This window comes from Phyllobates terribilis, unplaced genomic scaffold (genome assembly GCF_046119375.1).
Source record: "Phyllobates terribilis strain yellow unplaced genomic scaffold, ASM4611937v1 Scaffold_3__8_contigs__length_932513732, whole genome shotgun sequence".
NCBI classification, from domain to species: domain Eukaryota; kingdom Metazoa; phylum Chordata; class Amphibia; order Anura; family Dendrobatidae; genus Phyllobates; species Phyllobates terribilis.
In genome coordinates, this window is record NW_027362763.1 from 836,705,948 (window position 1) to 836,728,742 (window position 22,795).

Here is a 22,795-nt window from a genome sequence, read left to right on the forward strand (position 1 = left end):
AAGTCCGTTTTTTGCTTTCTTTGCACTGATGATTAATACTTCTTTTAGTGCCTTCACGCAGTCGCTGTTAAAACACCCTGTCTGGGATAAAGCGGGTTAATTGGTTTACAGCTTGGTGTGGAAACAGACCTTCAAAGTTTCATTACAAGAAAAAGGCCAAGTAATTAGAGTTCGTGCCAGGCAGCTTGCAAGTGGAATTACAATATTTGTATGAAAGGCTTTATCTTCTGTGGTTATTACTTGCTTGTTGTGCAGCTGCTGTCTCTCTATCAATCAAGATGCTTCAGAAGAAGCTTCAAGGTTGATTGCTTAGTTAAGGATTTGCCAGAAGAAAGTTTTGACTGATGGAATGTGTAAAGTTTTCGGGCTAATGGAATGTAGCGAGCGCCTGTAAGCGCCTAGGTGTGGCTGCCTGTACACAAGCCGCTCTGTTTGGACTGCGCTGTTCTTTATATGCACAGGAGCAGGATTGTTCAATAGCTTGCGTGAATACTGCTCCAGCTTGCCCAATTGGCTGAATTTGTATTAATTTGACCATCTGCCATTCTGTTTAGCTGCAGGAACATATGATACAAAAAGCCGCTCCCTCCCCCCTATCTCCATGCCCTGAGGGAACTGAAAAAATATATAAAGAATTTTCATTCCTAACCCCAGACTAACAAGCATCTGCATTTTTTCACAGAGCAGTTTTCTTTAAATATGAGTGAATTAGATTTTTGTCTTCCCCTCTCCTCCTTTCTGTTCTTACTGATCTCCCCATTTTTTTAATTTTATCTTTTTTTTTCTACTTTAAACAGCAAGACTAGTCATGCTGCTATTCTTTTTCATCTAGAATTTCTATCATAATATCAAACATGCAATTCTGTACATGTCTTTTCATACATTTTACTGGAATGTCCATCCAGGACTATAAGAGTTGTCACTAATTTTTAGGCTGTTTATTCTAGTTCCATAAAAAATGCAATTGTGCCATCTTTATGTTACCTTATAATGAGAAACAAGTAACCCTAAAATGCTGACCTGGGAAGGGAATAAAATGGGTTGTCTAATATGAAAATAATTTTTTTTTTTTGGTTCAGGTCCCTTTGGGGCGAGGGGGTGGCCGGGGTTCCTTGACAAAAAGCTGATCACAGCAAGTCATTTCCCCTGCAGCGCTACCATGGGGGAAATGGAGCATTACAGAAATCACATTGAAATGAATGTGCAGTCCACTAAATGCATGAACTGTAGGCTCAATATGAGAAAGACGTGACACCAGAAGTATCTTCACCACTGTAGCCAATTAAAACGTGAGGTATGCAAACAATAGGGATCACCTAATAAGTATTTATTTTACAAAAAGTACATATATACACAAACCACAAAGAATAAAAACAATTAAAAATGAGCCCAAAGATCCTAGAAACAGACCAAATAATCCAAGATAGGACCATGGTCCTCCTTATTTAATTAGCGTTCTGCATATAATATGCTGCATACAGGTTAAATCACAAGAACTTGATATATTGACCCTGGGCAATAAATATAATATGTTGCCAGAACAATAATATGAACTTCAATGTATAATAAGAGACTTAAAAAAAATTCATATATATCAAAACCAATTTCAAGTGGATACTGAATCATTATATGGAGTCCCTAAATCATAGCAAAACAAAACTTGCCAAACAAGAATAATGCTTCCCAGCCCCAAAGAGTCCCAGAACCCTTGCATGTATTAGATGATGTATAGCCAGGGTTCTGGGACTCTTTGGGGCTGCCCTCATCATTGTTCCTGCTGTTGCTGATCGCAGTGCCTGCAGGGAACCATGATGAGGGCAGTGATCAGCTCCCGGCGCTTGGGAACAGCGCTAACTGTAGCGCTGATTCCCAGGCGCCGGTACGTGTCACGTGGATGACACACGGATGTCATCTGTGTGGGACGTTTTGCGGACCGTGCGTCTGCAAAAAAATTGACATGTCTACATGTGGAGCACATGGACACACGGTCTGTGGAAACACACTGACATGTGCACAGACCCATTCAAATCTGCGAGTGTCAGTGTCTGCGGTACATGTGGAAATTGTAAGCACACGTACTGGAAACAGGGATGTGTGAAAGAGCCCTAAGTCTGTGTCCTAGAAGTGAACAAAGGCAACAAAAAAATATCACATCTGCTCACCCTGTCCAGGTATCGTTCAATCCAATAAGGGTGCGGTGCACGGACAGAGGCCATAGGCCGGCTCCTGGGTGGGAATGATTAGGTAGAAAGCAGGAAGTCATCTAGCAATCGCAATGGAGAGGACTATAAAAAGATTATTAATAACTTTTAAAATATCAAAAGGGGAAAAAAATTCAAAATAAACACGCTAGACCTATGCTTTACTAAAACTCTTAATCTAATCATGCTATGAGTGAGAACCTTTATGCTCCAAACGCATAGGCCTAGTGTGTTTGTTTGTATTTTTTCTCTTTTGATATTTTAATAGTTACTAATAATGTTTTTATAGTCCTTTCCTTTGCGGTTGCTGGATGTCTTCCTGCCGTCCTAGAAGTGAACCCTGGAGGGGACTATAGTATGTATGTTTGGATTAGCGTGACAGGTTTAGCTAGTAGTTGATGGTTTCTGAGTGAGGAGATGATTATTATACAAGATTCTTGACAGCTACTTATATACTTTGTTTTCTAAATATACAATATAGTATATATGGGGCACAATGCGCTATATACCTTTTGTGTGCTTTGTTTTTCAGATCATTTTAATAAGGTATGTACTGAGTCCTAATTGTGAATATTGCGATTTTTTACAACATCAGAAAATAAGAATTGCATAAGAGCCCAAATAAGTCCTAATATAGTGATAAGTGGGCACATTCGGTGGTCAGGTGCCAGCATGTTGGCCTCCAGCAGAATTGGTGACAACAGCCCACATCTTGGTGGTTTTGGAACACCACTGAGTAAAATCCACATTTGATTAGCCAAAGCCAAGCGGAGTTTTACATTTCAAAGGCATATTGTTTGGAATAATTATATAATTGCACCCGGCTAAATCCCCTCACAATGATCTACTGACCTCTCTTGGTGGTGAACAGAAGGAAGGGAGTCGGCTGAATGGGGCCTGTATAAATGTTTAGCGGTTTGGAGCATATAATGCTTTGGCCTCACAATGGGAACCTGGGTGGCAGGTAATGACCTTAGATTTTCTATATTGGTTGCAATTTGTCTTTTATATTATTGGTCTGTATTCATTGATTAGAAATTACCAATACAGAGAAAAACTGCACACAGACAGTGTTTGTAAAGTCATAGATCAATGGAAAGTGTCTTGGAGCTTATAAAGAAAAAAATGTTCCCTACTGGGAAATTCTGAGTTATTCAAGGCAAGTTCCTTATTCCGGATCTACATCTACAGGCCAGACCTTAGAACAGCTGTAAGGAGCGTATGTTATTCAGGAGGACGCATCACACAGACATGCCATTGAGATGGATGAAAAGGTGAAAATCTGTGTACAAAATCCACGGCATCGCCACAATATCATTGAGATGCAGCAATTTTAATAATTTGGAATATGCCTAAAAACTTTGTATTCCCAAAAAAAAGCTATCCCATAATTTTGAGGACAGAAATTGAAGTTTTACAGCAGATCTATGAGAACGTGGCCTTACACATTTTAAAATACACTGGGATTACCTAACTACAGAATGGTTATCGGGCTTCTCGGGCACTAGACCCTAGGATAAACTCTGTCAAAAAAACTGTTTCAAAGTCTTTAGCAAAAGAATTAGAGGTGTTGTCTAGGCTTGGGGCTCCAGTCTGCAGTCACTCTATGTGACTGCAGACTTGTGAATCCTCAAATCACGCACACTGCACTGTCAAGATTTGCCAGCACCGGTAGCAGGTGAGTGCATGATCGCAAGTATGTTATTTGCATACATGCAGTCACATGCCAACTTGATGTGCGCGTCCTCGCTAGTGTATTGAGTGAGGCCAGACATGTCTAGTCAGAATGTGGCTGAAAGTATGCAAATCTTATACTTGCGGTAACATGACCGCCTGCTCCCTGCACCTCGTGCAGTGTGAGGATTCACAAGTCTGCAGTTATACTTGAACCCCAAGCCTTGACAACACCTGTAAAATTGTTTTCCAGACCCTAAAATAATGTTAAATGTCTCAAAAGTTTATTAAAAAAAAGAATATATACTAGAGATGAGGGATTCTTGTGCCCAAAAGGGCAGGATTGTCACTAAATGTAAAAATATACTACATTTTCTTATAAAAAATGTTGTCCCCTTAAAAAATTCTACAATGACATTTTTTTGACAAGTCTTAAAAATAGAGAGCCCCTTTATAAGCATTGAAGGCTTTTTATAATCTGTATATTGACTCCAGAGTCTCCCACGATAACTTCATAAATCCAATCTACCTTATTCTTTGTTCCTGTTCTCTCCATTGACAATAACTGTTGGAACTTCTGTTTGTGGCTTTGGAGCTTCCGGGATCTGGGTTTTGATGCTGAATACAGAGGCTAAAATTCACCCTCGTGAGACCTGCCTGAACCCTCCGTAGATCACAGCAATGCTCTACATCCATCGTCTCCTATATTATTAATAATGGTAATTACGCAGCACATTCTGCATTTCAAGATTTGAGCGGTTTTAGATTTGTGCATCTCTTTAGTATTCTCTAGTGCAGCATTTTCACTGGCATCCACTTCATTATCACTCCCCTCCATTGTGTCGGAGGGGTTAGTGCGGAGATTTTTGCATGTGCAGTTGTTTGTGGCAGTATCTCATGATTTAAAGATGATGCATAAAGAGAGTAAGTGATGAAATTAAATTCCCTCTTCCCGTTCTGCCCAGAGAGACTGTGCGCCAACTGCAAGCAACAACAGTCCTCGATTGCAACAGACATCTCTGAATTCCTCGGTGCATGGTTATAATTGTACTGGGGAAGATTTGTGACTCGCAGGCCTTAATTTTATTCATTTTCTGTTATGTTTAATAGCGGCTACCTCATCTGCTTCCATTCAGACAAGCTATTTTGTCCTGACCTTCACTCATCTTCTTCAGGGAATAATTGCTTCGTAAGTTAATGTTTAACATATCAGCATGTGCGCTTACGTAAGCCTGAGACCTGCAGAATGGCATCCTCCTACTGGTTTTCTTTTATCATTTCTGCTTTTTTTTGGGTACCAGAGCTTGAGATAAAGCTGAAGCCTGCTGCTCACCCATCATACAAGACACAGACAGAAGCCTTTGCTTTACTCATCGCCAACGCATTTCATCACCATTCCTTTTTCACCATATTAGTGGCTTCTTCTCCCCTTCACTAATATTCCTGGAAAGCACTAAACATTGCTTGAAGGTAACCTGACAACTGACATATTCTGCTCGAACCACGGGCAGCGGGCATCAGTCACCAGCTGCATGTTTTCATACTTTTAAAGCCGCCAAGCCCGAGCTGCACAGGGGACTAGGCGGACAGGTGGGTCCCCGGCGTCTTCTCCTCACTGCCAATGACTTACAGGACTCTCTATATAGACATACACTGGAAGAGACCTGTCACTCCAGGGCAGCAGGCGGAGAGGCCAACGGGTACCAGCCTCTCCAACTAGCCTCCCTTTTGACTTGGTCCCGGACTGCTTTTAAAGTGTGTTTTTTCTCTGAAATACCGCAACATTTCAGAGTGAAACATACATGACCGAAATCATTCCGCCAGTGTCTCACACATGCTGCCCGTTGATCAGGCTGCACTTATCAGCTGCCAGGTTCCCTTTAAAGTGGTGGGTCAGGGATTGGGGAAAAAAAACAAAACACTTTTCTTCCATTCTCTAAAGGCTGTGTCTGGTATCGCAGCCATTCTCATTGCTTAGTTGCAATACTAGACACAGCCTATGGGCAAGAGTGGCGCTATTTTTTGGGTAGGAGAACATTGCTGGTAGCACTAAAAGACCCTAACACTATATTTACACTTGGGACTGCACGGTCTTTTGCAGCATGGTAAAACTACTCACGTTTTAATGTGCACTCAAAAAGAATACAGCCAAATATTGCAGTCATTTACTGAAAAATCGCAAAAAGACGGTGCCATTCTGCACTTCTGAAAGTAGCCTCAATGATGGCCAGGTTATAGTGCATTTCATTGGGTCAGTATGTGAAGCAGATACAGGGTGCAATCCCACATAGCAGCAGGCGAAAACGAGGCCTCCATGCGGTGGGCACAGTTTTCAGATGGCTAGTTATTGTGCATTGGGTGAGTGCGGAGACCCCACTACGAGTAAATGCTTTGCTTTATAGGAAGTCCTGTTTTTAAGGCAGTTTCTACAAGTTTTGATAAAGAAGTGATAGTTTTCTTGCATTTTGTGACACTTGATGTTCACTATTATACTGTAATTTATGTCTCTGTTCATGTATTGGATTTTGGATTGGGAATCCCATGTGTTGACCCTCAAAATGTAGGCACAGGATATTGGGCCCTGCGTGAAAATTGGTCCAAAAAAATTAAAACTGAAGAGTGGTCTGTTACAACCAATCAGATTTTGGCTTCTAACTTTTTCAGGGCAGACCAGAGAATGGTGATCAAATTGGTCACAATGGGCAATATCTGCTGCTTTTGCCCTTGTTTCATACTGGAGGATTCTGGGCACCAGGGCTGGAGCTTAGATACGTCTTTTATAGAACATGCGCTGTTCATAAGGTTTTCTTATGTAATATACACATTACTTACCAGTTATTTTTACTGGTCTTAAAGGGATTGTTCAGTAGGTGTTCTTGCATAAAATCTGATGTCTAAGGGTCCCGGGGTAGTAATAGTTAAAAGCGGAGGACCCCTTTAAAGAACATTTGTGTAATATTGAGGGGGAATATACTCAGTAGCTGAGATCTGATGCAGAAACTAAACATCTGCCACTAAATACATCTGGCAGCTTGAGATACTGATATGTAGAAATTGTCTGGAAGAATGTGTAGAAGCGAAGATCCCGGCACGTGATCCAACACTGAATAACATCAGTCATCCTGAAGAAATGCTATCAAATTACCGATTTTTGTGTAAACCTGTTGAATTGGATATTTTTCTGTTGGGACCTGCTCGTCTTTGTAATGAAAATCTTCACCCAGCAATGTAAATCTCAATGTTTCAATTCTTCTTTTTATTTTCTAGGTCTCCCTTCAAGTACCAGTTCTGATCTGTCGGTGAGCACTGGACCAGACCCACCAGAGCCCACCTCTCCAACACTAACCCGCGCCACCAGAACTAAAGTTTCGGGAAAGCTTCGACGCTCCGCCAGTGGTGTCAGCAAATCTTCCAATTGAAGCACTTTTTTTTTTTTATACTGAACTCTAGTAAAGAGCTGTTTTTAATCGTAAAAGCAAAAAAAAAAAAATCTATAGAAATCTATGACTTTGCACCTGTGAATATAACTTTTTAAAAAGGACGAGCTGTGCAATGTTGTAATGTGTGCCTGACGGGGCAGGACCCCCCTGGGCAGGTTGGTCTTAAACCGACCATTAGGCACTGAGGTATGATGCAACTATGGTGGTAACATTGATGATGGCAGGAGGATTGTCTGACGAGGAGTAATGATGCAACTGCACCCAAGGCCGAGGGACCACATCAGCCGCCAACAAGGAGCACAACAACACTTCTTACAAGGCTTTTTAGGTATTAAGGATGTAATTGCCTCACATTGTTACGGCTAGCCAGGTAACACTTTCACTGCTGGGAGGTGGAACAGAGGGCACACTAAACAAGGCTTGGTCGTATATTTAACCTTCTCTTATACCGGGTTCCTTTCAGAACAAGCTGAAGTATGGATCTGTGGGAACAGGGCCTTAAATATGTGAATTTTCCAGTGGTGTGTATAAAAGAAGGAAAAAAAAAATCTATATTTTTAATTATCTGCAGAGATCTAGGCCCAGGGATATTTAGCTTGGCGCAAAGAAATGGAATTTTAGGGGACAAATCCACCTTAAAAGCATCTTGTGACACCAGAAGATAATATAGTTGGGGGTCAGACACCCACCAGGTACAAAACACAAGTCGTCTTTAGAGCTACTGGGAGATTTACATCACTGGAGATAATGGCGCAGGTTTTGAATTCTCACGAATGACCTCTGGAAGATGCTTTTAAGATGGCATTTTCCTTGAAGTGCACCACCAGTATATTCCACGGCATCTGCTCGAGGAGATCTCAGAAAAGCTTCATTTTCTCACTGTTGTCTTGTTATTTTGCATGGTTTCCGCACATATTTATACAATTTTGTTTTTAATGTTTTAGTTCAAACCCTTATTTCCCAAAAAAAGCAGAAGTTTATTTCCAGTTTTGCTCCAGGCAGATTTTTTTTTTTAAAGTTCATGTTTAATTGAGCGTATTGTCGTCGTGGCCTTGTACGTTGCTCTCACATCTGTGTATTGGATACGGCTTACTTTTCGTGTGACTTTCTTACATTTTTTGGTCTTCTGAATTAGCGGCTTAGAACGTTGTTCAATGTGGTTCATTTACGTTCAGTTCCATTAGTCCTATATGAAGTAGAGAAGTCTTTACATGCAGCTGGATGCATATTCAGGCACTTGTGTGTTTTGTGTGTCTATGGGATTTTTGCACTAATTTAAGTGATTTTTTTTCTGTACTTTATTCAGGTTTGTACCAATTAGTTTGAAGTAAATAGGGACTGTAAATTACACTGAAATGTCGCTCCATGGACTTTAAGTGAAGAGCAGAAGCTTTATTTCCACTTTCAGACAGCGATGGCAGAACATTAAGCAGCGTGAATCTCCTGAGGCTAAATCAACAGATGTCTGCACAGTGAGCGAGCCTGCGGGTGTAAATCCAGGCCTCGCAGACGCCTCTTCTGACAGAGCCACCTTCACTTGCTCATCTCCAGCAGGTCAACTGCAAATTAGTAGTAATTGCATCATTTACATATTGGAGATAGTGTAGCCCCCAATGTGTTTGTGTTGTATAGATGGAAGTTGGTTATGATTAGCACCTAGTAAAAACAGACAGATTTACCCTAGCAGCAATCTTTCCAATATAATTAAAGGGGTTATCTGAGACTTTAAGGTTTTTGACCATAGGGCTAAAAACTTACCAGCATTTAGTTGCTAACTACTTGCCTGTTCTGCCCTGCGACAATTTCTGTGGGCTCAGAACGGTTACAGACCAATACTGTCGGCAATGCTTCTGCTGAAGTCTCGTTGACAGAGCACCTCCTTCTCTTCTGTTCTGCTGTGTCGATGGGTCGTCACTGCCAATGTCATGTTGATTGACATTGGGTCCACGCTGCCTAACTGCAGGAAACCAGTTGTCATTCAGCATGATATCGGCAGTGATGCGTTATGGACAAAGCAGAAGAGAAAGAACTGCCGTGTTGACATGAGGTCAGATTAAGCTGGATAATCGCCGCCTGAACCGGAAGAGATCGTCGCAAGGCAGAACTGTCATGAAGTTAGCAACTCCCAGCCGGTAAATTCTTAGCCCCATAGGGAACAAAACCCCAAAGTTCCAGATAACCCCTGTAAGGGGCCATAAACCTGATGATGCTTTGGCTAATTCTTCAGAAGCTAATGTAGTAAGTTGTGTACTGAGGACATTCATGAAATCTATACTGCTAGTAATTGTCAGCCAACACAAAAAATGCAATCTTGCAGTTTTTTTCTATTTTGGTGTATGTACAGACCAGCCAAACCTCTTCATAATTAAAATATATTGGAAAGTAGATCTGATCAAGTAATACAATACGTCATTCCTGGCTAATTCTACTGTGGTTTTATACCATATACACTATAACTCAACAGCATTAGGGCAGCATGTTGCCAAGAGCCGTGCACTTGTGGAATCGTGTGTCCAATGGCCTCCGCGCTTCTGTCCATATCCAATGGCCACAGTGTGAAAGCTGAACACTAATCGGGAATAGTGGGATATCCTGGTAATTGATTTTACCATTAACTACAGCATTAGGTCAAGGGTGTTGTCTGTAATTAGAAAAACTGCACTACTCCCGTCCATGGGCTTTATCTGATTTTGCAGCTGAACCCCAGTCTAGTGTAGACTATGGACATGTCTCTAATCTTAGACAATCTTTTTAAAGGGCTATTCCTGTCTTACACATTTTAGACCCTTCTGTAGACTGTAAAGGACAGAAGTACACAACCATCTTTCCATTCACTGCTACCGCTTCACCAGCGAGATGGGGATCAGGGATCATACTTGACTTTTTCAGCCAATGTTCTAGGAGATGGAGATTTGCGGTGCACAAAGTGCAGTAGCGAAAACTTTACCCATATCGTTGTTCAAAATTCTGTCCCCTAAATGTGCGCTTGGATGCCAGTATGATGACGGAGCGTCTTAGTGTCACATACAACCTTATTAAAGTCCTGCTTTTCAGGAGGTTTTAGAACAATTTGTCCTTTATCCAAGAGTGTCCTGGGCATCACCAGAGAGTTGGAAAGTATGAGATTCGAGAGGTGGGACTCGCATCTATCAGACGTTTTTTGGCTTATCCTGTGGATGGGCTTAAATGTATAAGATGGGAATAGCCTTTTAAATATGTAAGATGGCTACATGGCCTGTGGGCAATTATCAGACGCTATGGATATTCATGAGAATGTAACCACTGGCTGCCATAAAGTGAAGATGCTGTAGTGTTACCAGGGCTGAAATCATTGTGCCATTTACAGCAATAGGAATGGGTGTAATGTTTTTTGTTTGCACAGAGCAGAGAAAGGATTACACTCTGTTCTCTGAGGATTCCTGCTCTTCATCTCGGTGATATTTATTCAGCACTCAGGGTGATGTGAAGGAGAGGTTTAAGCACTTTGGCTGTCAGTTCCTCTGGAATTACAAAGGTGATGCCTGTAAATATGAGTCAGTGCAGAATTCAGCATCGCATTCATCTTGCCTATCACCATTAAGTCTGTTTTAGAAGCTGTCAGTCACCCTCTATTCAGTCCATACCACCCAGATCTCACTTGTATGGAAAGTGAAATGTAAAAGAAGAAAAAAAGTGGACCAGAAAGATTTTATTTCTTTCCTTCAAATATTGTTTGTCTTGGTCTTTAGACGACTGGGAGTGAACAGGGTTCTTTGTATTCTTGTGGGTTGTGCGTGAACTTGATATTTGGGGTTTGTGGCCTTTCTCTGTGTGCGGGGCCACCTTGTCACAGGCCTTTCTCGCACTGGTTGGGGAAGTTTTCAGTGTGAACAGTCAGTTCTGGATGTTCTATATTCTTAAATTCTATTAGATGTTGTACATAGGAATATAAATGTATATTACAAATCATGTTCTTTATATTGAGGGTGTGCTATAAGAAATGCGGGTCCTTTCAATTTTCCCTTTTGGTGCATTAATTGTAATATTTGTAAAACAAAATGAATGCTTGAAAACCCCAAATTTACTGCTGACATATCATTTGTTCCTTTTTAAATATTTCCTGAAATGATTTGTGTTTTTCCTAATTTCAATTGAATTTAATTAAAAGTATTTAAAATTCCCACTCTGTCTCTTTATTTGTGCACTAGATGTCATTTCCTTCCTTTTATAGCACCATCATTTTACAGCTTTGCATGAAGATTATTATCACTCACATCAGCCCCTATCACCAATGGAGATCAAAATCAAATATCCATATCTCAGACACACGAGGGGCAATTTCACAGACAGACAGTGGTTAGTGCCGTTCTAGCAAATGTTGCATAAAGCTATAGTTATTAGTTAAGCGAATAAAATAAACTTAGCAGATAAATAAGCTTTTTCTCCACTTACCGGCCACTTCTCCTCCTGAAACAATCATTCACTTCTGAATACATATAAAAATCTGTCTTGCTAAAGACGAGATCGACTACCATTTCACTGATGCATCCAAATGCGGTTGCCTATGCCTTAGTTCTGTTCCTTTCTACTAGGTGTTTTATTTCTCAAAAGTGTCAGATTCACAGCTACAGTAATGCTGTATAATGTCCTTCATGCTGCTTCTGACCATGTGCTACATAGAGACAGAAGAGCAGGAATTTGGGTGTACTGTGTATGGTAGACATCATAGCAGCTTGTCTTCATCCACTAGCTCAGAAATAACTGAAAATTTGAGAGTCAAAAAGAGAGGTAAACTGGTGACCAATGCAGGTTACAAGGCACATAATGACCAAAAAGCGTTTTCTCATATCTACACACACAAACTTATACTAAAATGACAGGTAGACTTTAAATATCAAAGAAGAAATCTTGGCTATCTCATACATAAAATTTGACTTGCAACTATTTAGTATATAAATCTAAATTTTTATTTTTATTATGTTGTCAGTATTTTGTAAATCCACCTTTGGCTTTCAACACTGTCTAAATCCTTCTGAGCATGCTCCAGATCAGATTCAAGCATGTCCCGACAGAAATCTGATCCCAGGTCTCTTCTACATGTTCCCAAAGTTGTTGCATAGTGGTCGACTCACTTGGGTATGTTTACAGTTTTTTCTTCAACTCTGCCCACAAGTGTTCGATGGGGTTGAGGTCTGGGGACTGTGAGGGCCAATAAAGCACCCCTACTTCATTGTCATTGAGCAATTTCTTTGCCAAACTCAGCGTATGCTTCTGGTCGTTGTCCTGCTGGTACATTATGTCATCCTTTTCATACCCATAGTACTCGAGTGTATGAAGTAACTCATCTTGTAGGATACTCACATATAGCTCAGCATTGAGACCACCATCTATCCTAGTAAGTATCCAATGAATTTGGCTGTGGAACAACCCCATATCATCAGGCTTCCTCCACCGAACTTGACAGTTCCTTCAATTTCTCGATCCGTTAGCCCCTTTTTCCCTGGTTTCTTCCTGACCCATTTGCACTCCTCAGAGCCTAGTCTATTGATGTATGTCTTCTCGCTCCAAATCAACCATTTCCAACCTTCTACTCTCCACTTTTCGTACTTTTTTTGCAAACTCAAGCCGACGCTTCTTATGACGATAGTGAAGTCAAGAGAGACTTCACCTTTTTTCAAGCCACCATTCCAGACTTGTGTAATGTGCATTGCACAGTGCTTGCTTGGACGCCGGTGATTTCACTATTACGAAGCATATTAGACACCTCCACTGCTGTGATTGTGGCACCAGAACTAATAGACCTTGTCATGAGCCAACTTATTGACTCTGATATTTTGCCTAGATGTCCAGCTCTTGGCTTTTGAGTGGATGGATGGACTTCATTTTGTATTCTTACATCTGTCATGGCACTCACATGATGCAGTTTGGCAATTTTCTTGGCCGAGAGATCGCTAACGATGAGCTGGATGATGGCGTTTCTCTTTTTTTGGGAAATCATATTCATGGCTGCTCCTCAATTCGAACCAGTGAAATTTCATTTGGGAATCAACCCAATAACACGCTGAGCTATTGGGGAATGTGAGAACAGGTTGTATTTATAGTATATAGGAAGAAAAAAAAAATTTCCACCACCAGAAGCAAAGCAGTAACAATGCAGTGATATGATACAAATCTGCATAACTAATCATATGCTAAATAGTTGCATGTCAAATTTATGAGATGGTCATGGTCTATAAAATGATGGTAGTCTCAAGTTTAAAGCAGTAGTGGATGGTGAGGTGCGGAGCCTGAAATCAAAATTTCAAAACATTATATATATTCTTACAACCAAAGGTATTCCCATAGCTTACCCCAGTGTCATAGCTATCAATTTCCCCCAGTTATACACAGCCACCCCGTTTCGGAGCCCACCCCTCACTTGACTGTGTTACTGTGTTGCATGAATTGATTTACCAGGTTTTGTGAAATCTTCTGGAAGTGTTAGACAGTCAGATTACCATGTGTTTACCTAGTGCTCTTGCCTTTTCCATACCTCTGCAAGAGACTTTCATGGCTCCTGTCTTTCGAAGATTCGCAAGGACTATAAAGCCTGGGAAACAGTTTTGTCAATGCATAATGTGTGGGTTTGCACCACCTGACTTGCGGTGTTAAATGATCAGAGATCGGCTACTTATTTGCTGCTATGTGGTCATTTAATAGCCCGAAAAGACAGGCACACTGCATTTTCTATGTACACAGAATAATCAGTAATTAGATTGTTCTATGCACATAGGTCACCATTGTTCTCGACAGCACATGTCCTATTTACACAGGACTATGTGCTGCCGAGAACGATTATTTTTAAGCAAGCTTAAAACCATATCAACTGCCTGATAACATTGCTGGATTAACATGACATGAGTCTTCCTCAGAACGCTTGTTCACAATAATTGCCCAATTTAAATCAAGCATCAGGTTCTTGCAATAAAGTCTTGGAAAGATCTGATACAGCCAGTGTGCCTCTCCCTAGTCCAATCCAAATATAGGCCAGGTAAGACAGCCGCAGGAAAGAGCTGGCTTGTCTCAAATGCAACTCCATGTGCTCATTCACATTGTGGACGGTGCCAGAACTGCCTGCCAGGGCCAGCTCCAGGTTTTTGTGGGCCCTGGGCAAAAGAGTCTCAGTGGCCCCTTTAACACATACCACGATTCATGATGCACAGATACCGCAGAGAAATATATATATAGTACAATGGCAAAGATTTCACTTCTTCTTACATTACATGAGTGATATCTATTGTAAATTCCATAATAGCTCAGAAACTGGAGAATTGCTCCACACAGTATACTGGCCCCCATTTAACACTCCATACAGGATACTGGCCCCCATATAACGATCCATACAGAATACTGGCCCCCACACAATGCTCCATACAGGCTGTTCCTCCTCCCTGCACATAATGCCCCACACACCCCACACAGGCTGTCCCCCCCCAATAATGCCCCATGCAGGATGTCACTCCCCCCCCATATAATGCCCCATGCAGGATGTCACCCCCCTTATAATGCCCCATGCAGGATGTCATCCCCCTTATAATACCCCATGCAGGATGTCACCACCCCATATAATGCCCCATGCAGGATGTCACCCCTCCCTTATAATGCCCCATGCAGGATGTCACACACACCCCATATAATGCCCCGTGCATGTCACATACCCCCCCTTATAATGCCCCATGCAGGATGTCACACACACCCCTTATAATGCCCCATGCAGGATGTCACCCCCCCATATAATGCCCCATGCAGGATGTCACCCCCCCATATAATACCCCATGCAAGATGTCACCCCACCCTTATAATGCCCCATGCAGGATGCCACACACCCCCTTATAATGCCCCATGCAGGATGTCACCCCCCCCATATAATGCCCCATGCAGGATGTCACCCCCCATATAATGCCCCATGCAGGATGTCACCCCCCCATATAATACCCCATGCAAGATGTCACCCCACCCTTATAATGCCCCATGCAGGATGCCACACACCCCCTTATAATGCCCCATGCAGGATGTCACCCCCCCCATATAATGCCCCATGCAGGATGTCATCCCTCCCTTCTAATGCCCCATGCAGGATGTCACCCCCCCCTTATAATGCCCCATGCAGGATGTCACACACACCCCATATAATGTCCCGTGCAGGATGTCACCCCTCCCTTATAATGCCCCATGCAAGATGTCACACCCCCCCTCCCTTATAATGCCCCATGCAGGATGTCACACCCCCCTCCCTTATAATGCCCCATGCAGGATGTCCCTCCCCCTTCTTATAATGCCCCATGCAGGATGCCACCCCCCCATATAATGCCCCATGCAGGATGTCACACACACCCCATATAATGTCCCGTGCAGGATGTCACCCCTCCCTTATAATGCCCCACGCAGGATGTCACACCCCCCTCCCTTATAATGCCCCATGCAGGATGTCCCCCCCTTCTTATAATGCCCCATGCAGGATGTCACCCCCCCCTGCGTTATAATGCCCCATGCTGAATGTCACTTCCCCCCCCCCCATATAATGCCCCATGCAGGATGTCATCTCTCCCCCCATACAATGCCCCATGCAGGATGTCACTTGTCCCCTCCACCATATAATGCCCCATGCAGGATGCTACCCCCCATATAATGCCCCATGCAGGATGTCACAAACACCCCATATAATGTCCCGTGCAGGATGTCACCCCTCCCTTATAATGCCCCATGCAGGATGTCACACCCCCCTCCCTTATAATGCCCCATGCAGGATGTCCCCCCCCTTCTTATAATGCCCCATGCAGGATGTCACACCCCCCCTGCGTTATAATGCCCCATGCTGAATGTCACTTGTCCCCCCCCATATAATGCCCCATGCAGGATGCCACTTGCCCCCCCATATAATGCCCCATGCAGGATGTCATCTCTCCCCCCATACAATGCCCCGTGCAGGATGTCACTTGTCCCCCCCCACCATATAATGCCCCATGCAGGATGCCACCCCCCCCCATATAATGCTCTATGCCTCCATACAATAAAAAAAGAAAAAAAATCAAATACTCACCTTACTTCTCACCTGTTGCTGCTGCTCCAGATTCCTCACGCGCGCCGGCGTCTTCCCGCTCTGCGCTGTGACGGCTCAGAAGTGAGCGCGGTGGAGAGACCTCACCGCGCCCTCTGACCTGAGACGTCACAGTGCAGCAGCCGCGTAAGAGAACGGAACTGCTGCGGAGGCATGGGGAGAGGCAAGTATTGTTTCGCCGGCTGCCGGGGCCCTGAGCAAGCGCGTGCGGGGGGCGTATGGAAAGCTGTCACCGCTCTCCTCCACTCACGGGTCCCATAGCGCGGTGGGGTGCACGACGGCGAGTGGGCCCCCCCGCCTGCTCAGGGCCCCGGCACTTGCCCAGGTGCTGACGCCGGCCCTGCTGCCTGCTATTTCATATATTATTATTCTTCATATAACAATCCAAAATAGTACATGCTGAAATATTTTTGCATCCAATTGGAAACTTTCTTGTATGCACTTGTAAATACAGCATGTAAACTAATGACTTCAACTGTAGGTTAGTTTTGGTTAGTGTGCTGTCCGTTACGCTCACTAACCAAAAATATGGCCATCTGAATGAGGGCTTGGGCTACATTCACACACAGGTCTCTATTTTTTCATCTACTTAAAATGTTAACTCCTTTTCTTACGTGTCATCCGTTTTGCAACAGTGTTAGATCCATTGTAAAAAAAATTTCAAAAAATACAGCAGGCAGACTTTCTGAACTTGTTTCTATCCATTGACTCTTAACAATGAATCAGTAAAAACCGAATGAAACGCTGATGGAACTCTGTAGTACAAAGTCTGTTTTCTATTTTTCACCCATATTTAACAGATCCCCATAGACATGCTTTAAGTCTCACGTTCCGGAAACATGGATCTGTTTTTAAAATTATGCATGAATCAATGAAACTCTATGCGTCAGTGTGCTGTCCGTGGAAAAAAAAACGCACGCGAACGTATACAACTGATGTGTGAATGTCGCCTTATTGAGAATCTTATCAAGAGTGGAACTCCACTAAATGCCTGGGCTTCTTTTGGGGGTGGTTCAGAAATTTGGCACAGTATTTTATGGTGTCAACTATTTTACCTTCTAAGAGCCACAACTTTTTAGCCATAGAAATTTAGGGATTGTTTTTGTAGGATGATTTTTCTTTTAGCGGCACCATTTACTGTACTATATAATGTACTGGAAAAAACCTTCATTAGGCCCCCAACTGTTAACCCTTCAGCACCCCAAGTTTTTGTTGTGGGGGGAGATGAGTGACAAGGGGTCTCCTCCCTTCATATAACTGCTTTATGGCCGCAGTTGCTATTGACTGTGACATCTAAAGCTTCGATCAGCCGGTGCAGCGGAGGCCGAGCATTAGACTGATCATGTGCATACCCCTCCGGCACCTTCCACAATAAATATACTGCACATAGCGCCTATCAGTTAACAAATTGGTTTATTGGGGTTTTTTTTTTTAGATTAACATTTTCTATTATGAGGGTTTTTTAACCCTGTTATCTGAATAGTCACATTCTTTACTAATATCGCAACCGCAGGTTCAGACTAGGATTACTGTTCTTCATATTAGAAGTTAGTAGAGGTTTATTTGCATTGATCTTGCTTTATCTCTTGGCTATACCCACAGTCAGGCGATGGGGATCAGCCATAGTTATTACAATGCTATATTCTATTACTACGTAGCTGTAATCCTTTTTAACAAGGCTCCTATGTCCAATATCTTGTCTCTTAAGGCGTTGGCTACTTTGCACATCTTGGACACCTGGCTAATTTACCAGGTTGTTTTCCCCAGTGACCTGACGTGAACACGATGAACACATCGCCTCACGTTCACATGGGACCCACAATCTGCTTGTTCTGCTAGCTGTGAATGCTCGATGAATATTTCTAGTCATGGTGGAATCTCATCATTGTGAACTTGTCATTTCTTCTAATAGAAGTTTACACAGGCTAATTTTTTGGTAATAATTATCCATGGTTCCATCCCCAGAAAACCCTTGTCCCTTCCTACTGCAAAAGAGGTAGAAGAATTTTTATAATCTATATTCTCCTCCAATGCCACACAAGTATGAGGATGGCGCCATTTGCCATCTGTTGCTGTTTTCTGGGACCTCCATAGTCAGATGTCGGGGAAACTGTCCCCTAGAGTAGCTGGATGTAGTGTGCACTCTCCTCCTCAGATTGGGGTACTCATAGGGGATTGGGTTTTGGACAAAGGATGTAACCGGACACAAACTAATATCAAACTAGTGGAAAGGAAATGTCAGGTTCCCATGATTTCAAGAGCAAACAGAAAAGTCCAGCTCTTGAGTGCTGCAAGGAGAGTAACAAATATAAGAGAACAAAACATCAAAAAGGTGGAAGAAGAGGAGAAAACCCCCCAATAAGGCCATGTTTGGTCAGTATTTTACCTCAGCCAAAACCAGGAGTGGGTGATAAATATAGAAGTGGTGACGTGTTTCTATTATACTTTTCTTATGATTGTTCCACTCCTGGTTTTGGCTTACACATACTGAACATGTGAACATGGCCTTATACATAACACATATCAGAGATGAGAAAGCTTCCCCCGCCCACACCAGGCTCTGTGTGTACATTAATAATAATCTTTTCATTTATATAGCACCAACTTATTCTACAGCGCTTTACAATTCAGACAATTTACAGACATTATGGGCACTGTCCCCATCGGGGCTCACAATCTATATTCCCTATCCGTATGTCTTTGGAGTGTGGGAGGAAACAGGAAAACCCGGAGGAAACCCACGCAAACACGGGGAGAACATACAAACTCCTTTGAACCCAGGACCCCAGCGCTGCAAGGCTATAGTGCTAACCACTGAGCCACTGTGCTGCCCTTTTTGATGTTGTGTTCTGGTTTACCCATGATTTTGTCCATATTTATGTACCTCCTTATTGATTATACTTTACATTTAAATTGCATATAGTGAGGTGCTGTTCTCCTTGTACATATCTGTATATATGATGGAAGAAAGCAGACTGACCAGTCTGGAAATCTATCATTGTACGGCTAATTATTAGTTATCATGAACAACTGCTCCATTTATTTTTCATTGCACCAGTTTTGATACATTTCCCCAATGCTCTTCCACCAAAGTAGGCCTCCTTAACCTCTGAGCCCATGGCAACTCTAGTTATAGCGAGGCTCATGGGGACAGTTTTAATGTTTTATCTCTTTCATTGCCCTGCAGAACAGCGATTCCAGGAGTTCCCTTGAATCGCACTAATACAGCTCTATTACACGAACATAAAACATATTGTCACTTTCTGATGCACTTTCTCATACCATTATCCCATGGCCTGATCTTGTGGACCCCAGTAATTGATGTGCCAACAGTTTATGTACACACAATAAAAAAAAATCTCTGCATCATCCATGGTCGTGAGATACAACCAAAGTGCCCTGCAATCACATTAATGCCAAGGCACCACTATCAGTATTTTTTCTCAGGAGTGGGAGCCAAAACCAGGAGTGGGTGATAAATGCAGAATTGGTGACTTGTTTCTATTATACGTTTTCTCTGATTGTTCCTCACCTGGTTTTCGCTCCCACTCCTGAGAAAAAATACTGACCAAATACTGACCGAATACTGATAGTGGGGCTGTGGCCTTAATCTCAGAGTAGGAATACAAGTAAATAAGAAGACATCTTGTGCATTGTATTTGTGTACTCCCAGACACCCTATTAGTCTTAAGTATCATACATTTCTCATACTTCGATATTTGATCCCTCAAAAGGTAGATTTTAGAGGTCACCACTGGGGAGGAGAGGACTCGTGGATGTTCGGCTTCATTGTGTTCGACCAAACTTTACTCTCAAGTTTGTTTCGGGTACCAGAACTCTACCCGATCTTGATCCTGAACCCGAACCCCATAGAAGTCAATGAGGACTTGAACTTTGGTGCTGTAAAACAGTCGTAGTAAGGGCTAGGGGGCTACCAAAGAAGCAGAGTTTCTCTCTCTCTCTATTCTTTTCGCTCGGAACTCCGAACACTAAAACTGACTTCCAAGAGAAGTCTGTGCGCCGGACATTAGGTGTCCGGTATAAACCACGAACTTTACAGTTCGAGTTCGCTCATCTCTAGTCGCTACATACATACATACAGTACTTACAAATATATGTATAAGGTCGGGGTCACACAAGCGTATTTTCTCTTGTGCGAGAAAATCAAATTGATTATGTAAATGACACTGATCAGAGTGTCAACTTACTGTGTCTCGGATGAGAGAATTATAGCACAGGTGAGAAGATGGAGAACAAGTTTTCTCCATCTTATCCATTCTGTTAGTCTGAGGAAATCAGACTGCACTCAGATGTCATCCAAGTGCGGTCTGATGTTTTCCACGCACCCATAGACGTGTATGGGTGCGCATTATCTGATTTGCAGAGCCACTCGCAGCATGCTACAATCTTTTTCTCATGCTGGATCGGCATGAGAAAAAGAACAATGATCAACACTGCCCCATAAAATAACATTGAGCCAAGTGCTATCTGATAAAACATCGGCTAGCACTCGTCCGAGTTATACGCTCGTGTGAGCGAGTCCTAAACCAATCTATGTGTGTGACTACATTATTATAAAATAGCCACTGATCTATGTCCCAAAATGACTTATATGTTCTCTTTATGTCGGATATGTCCAGCTGAGATGGATAGCTCATATGAAGTTGTGTGTGCTATCCACTCACTTGTCTATACAAAAAGACTGTCTCCATTTCACATGGATCTAACACTATGGGATTAAAAATGATAAAACGCTGCATATTAGGAGATGCAGTCTAGAAATACTTAAAGGGGTTGCACATTACTGGATAACTCTTTGTGAATGTGCTCGATGTGCTAAATAAAATAAGTAAAATATAATTTTTGTACCATGTTGGCCAGTAAATAGAACAATACTCATGATTAAAGTTTCTCAGTATTTGATACCACCTTTTCAATTAGCCATTAAAAGGTATTGAGATTATATTAAGATTATATAGGAAGAAAAGTAAATTTACCTCCCTTACTCCCACCGCTCCTCTGCTTGGTATCCCAGACAATCTTATGACATTGTTACATGTGCGCCGCAGCAGATCCACAACCGCTGCGATCAGGACATAATGCATCAATGTTGTGGTGGACATTGGGGTTGGAGTGGCGCCAGTTCGGGGGGGTAAGTATGCTTTTATATTATTTAGCACCCTGGGGACATTTATAAGGGGGTGTCCAGTAGATGATAGCCTCTTTAATGAGAACCCTAACGCTATGTCCCCACAATGAGTTTTTAGTGATTTTTTTTTCCTCTCATTTTCGAAAAAAATGCAAGTAACCTATATTACTTAATGGGTGCAGAAATGGTACAAAAAATCTGCAACATCAAAAACTCACCAAAAGTTCATTGTGGGAACATAGCCTAAAGGTTTCTCAAATGTAACTGCAGTGATTAAGCACAAATATATTAAAATAATTCTATAGGTATGACTAGGAGACTATCCATCCCATGTGAATGTCACTATGTCTAATATAGAACATTTCCCAGAAAGGTCATCGGGTAACCAAAATCTACAATTACTCAAGGATAAATGATTGCTGGCACTTATTGTTCCACTCTGGCTGGAAATCCCTGTTGATGTGTTTTACTGTCTATGCCCCTAACGAGAAATCCCAAAAACTGATGTCCTGTTGCAATTTAATTGAATATGCAAAAATGTGTAAAGAGCTCAAATCACTTGTAACACTTTTTTCTCTTTTCTATCTATGTATCCATAAGGCTACTTTCTCACAATGAGCTTTTGGTGAGTTTTTGATGTTGCAGATTTTCTGTACCCATTAAAGTTCGATAGGTTACTTACATTTTTTCGAAAATACGTAGCGTAAAAAACTCAAATAAAACACATTGTAGGAAGGTAACCTAAGGTAGATGAATAGCAGATTAGCCTCTTATTAATGTGACTAGTAGAATAAAAGCACATGTATTCTTTTAATTAGAAATTTTAAAGAAAGAAAAAAAATGTACTTCTAAAACGAGATCTGTTGTTCAAAGAATTAAAAATCAAATAAAATAATTTAACCAAATATTACTGAATATAACTATTAACATTATGAATTGTATAGTGATAAGATGCTGTGTTCCTTACATCTTTGGCTGATTGATAAAGAATTGATTTCCTTCCCACTCTTCTGTAATAGTCGACTGTGTCCCTTATTTATCATTTTTGGGTAACCTGCAGATACACATAATATACAGCGAGATCTCTTGGAGATGAGCAGCTCTCATAGTGGAGGGGGATAGAAGAGATTGATCATAGAGTAATGGGGTCTACACTAGAGGGTCTCCCTGGGCTGGTGGGGGGCTACATTCTGGATGACCAGCTCCCCCTGCCGCTTTATGGATCATGAGTGTAGAGTAAATACAAGAGTCGCAA

General features: G+C 42.0%; 1 protein-coding gene across 3 annotated transcripts in view; it reads left to right on the plus strand.

The window, feature by feature from the left end:
- RALGAPA2 (Ral GTPase activating protein catalytic subunit alpha 2) overlaps nucleotides 1-11,406 on the plus strand; it is a 330,418-nt gene extending 319,012 nt beyond the window's left edge. For 2 of the 3 annotated variants that reach the window (XM_073672456.1, XM_073672457.1), the window contains one exon: nucleotides 7,143-11,406. In XM_073672456.1, coding sequence (XP_073528557.1) covers nucleotides 7,143-7,294 — 152 coding nt within the window. In that variant the 3' untranslated portion in view covers nucleotides 7,295-11,406. The remainder of the gene's footprint in view (nucleotides 1-7,142) is intronic. The other variant, XM_073672458.1, reaches the window with a different exon arrangement.
- The last annotated feature ends 11,389 nt before the right edge of the window (nucleotides 11,407-22,795 follow it).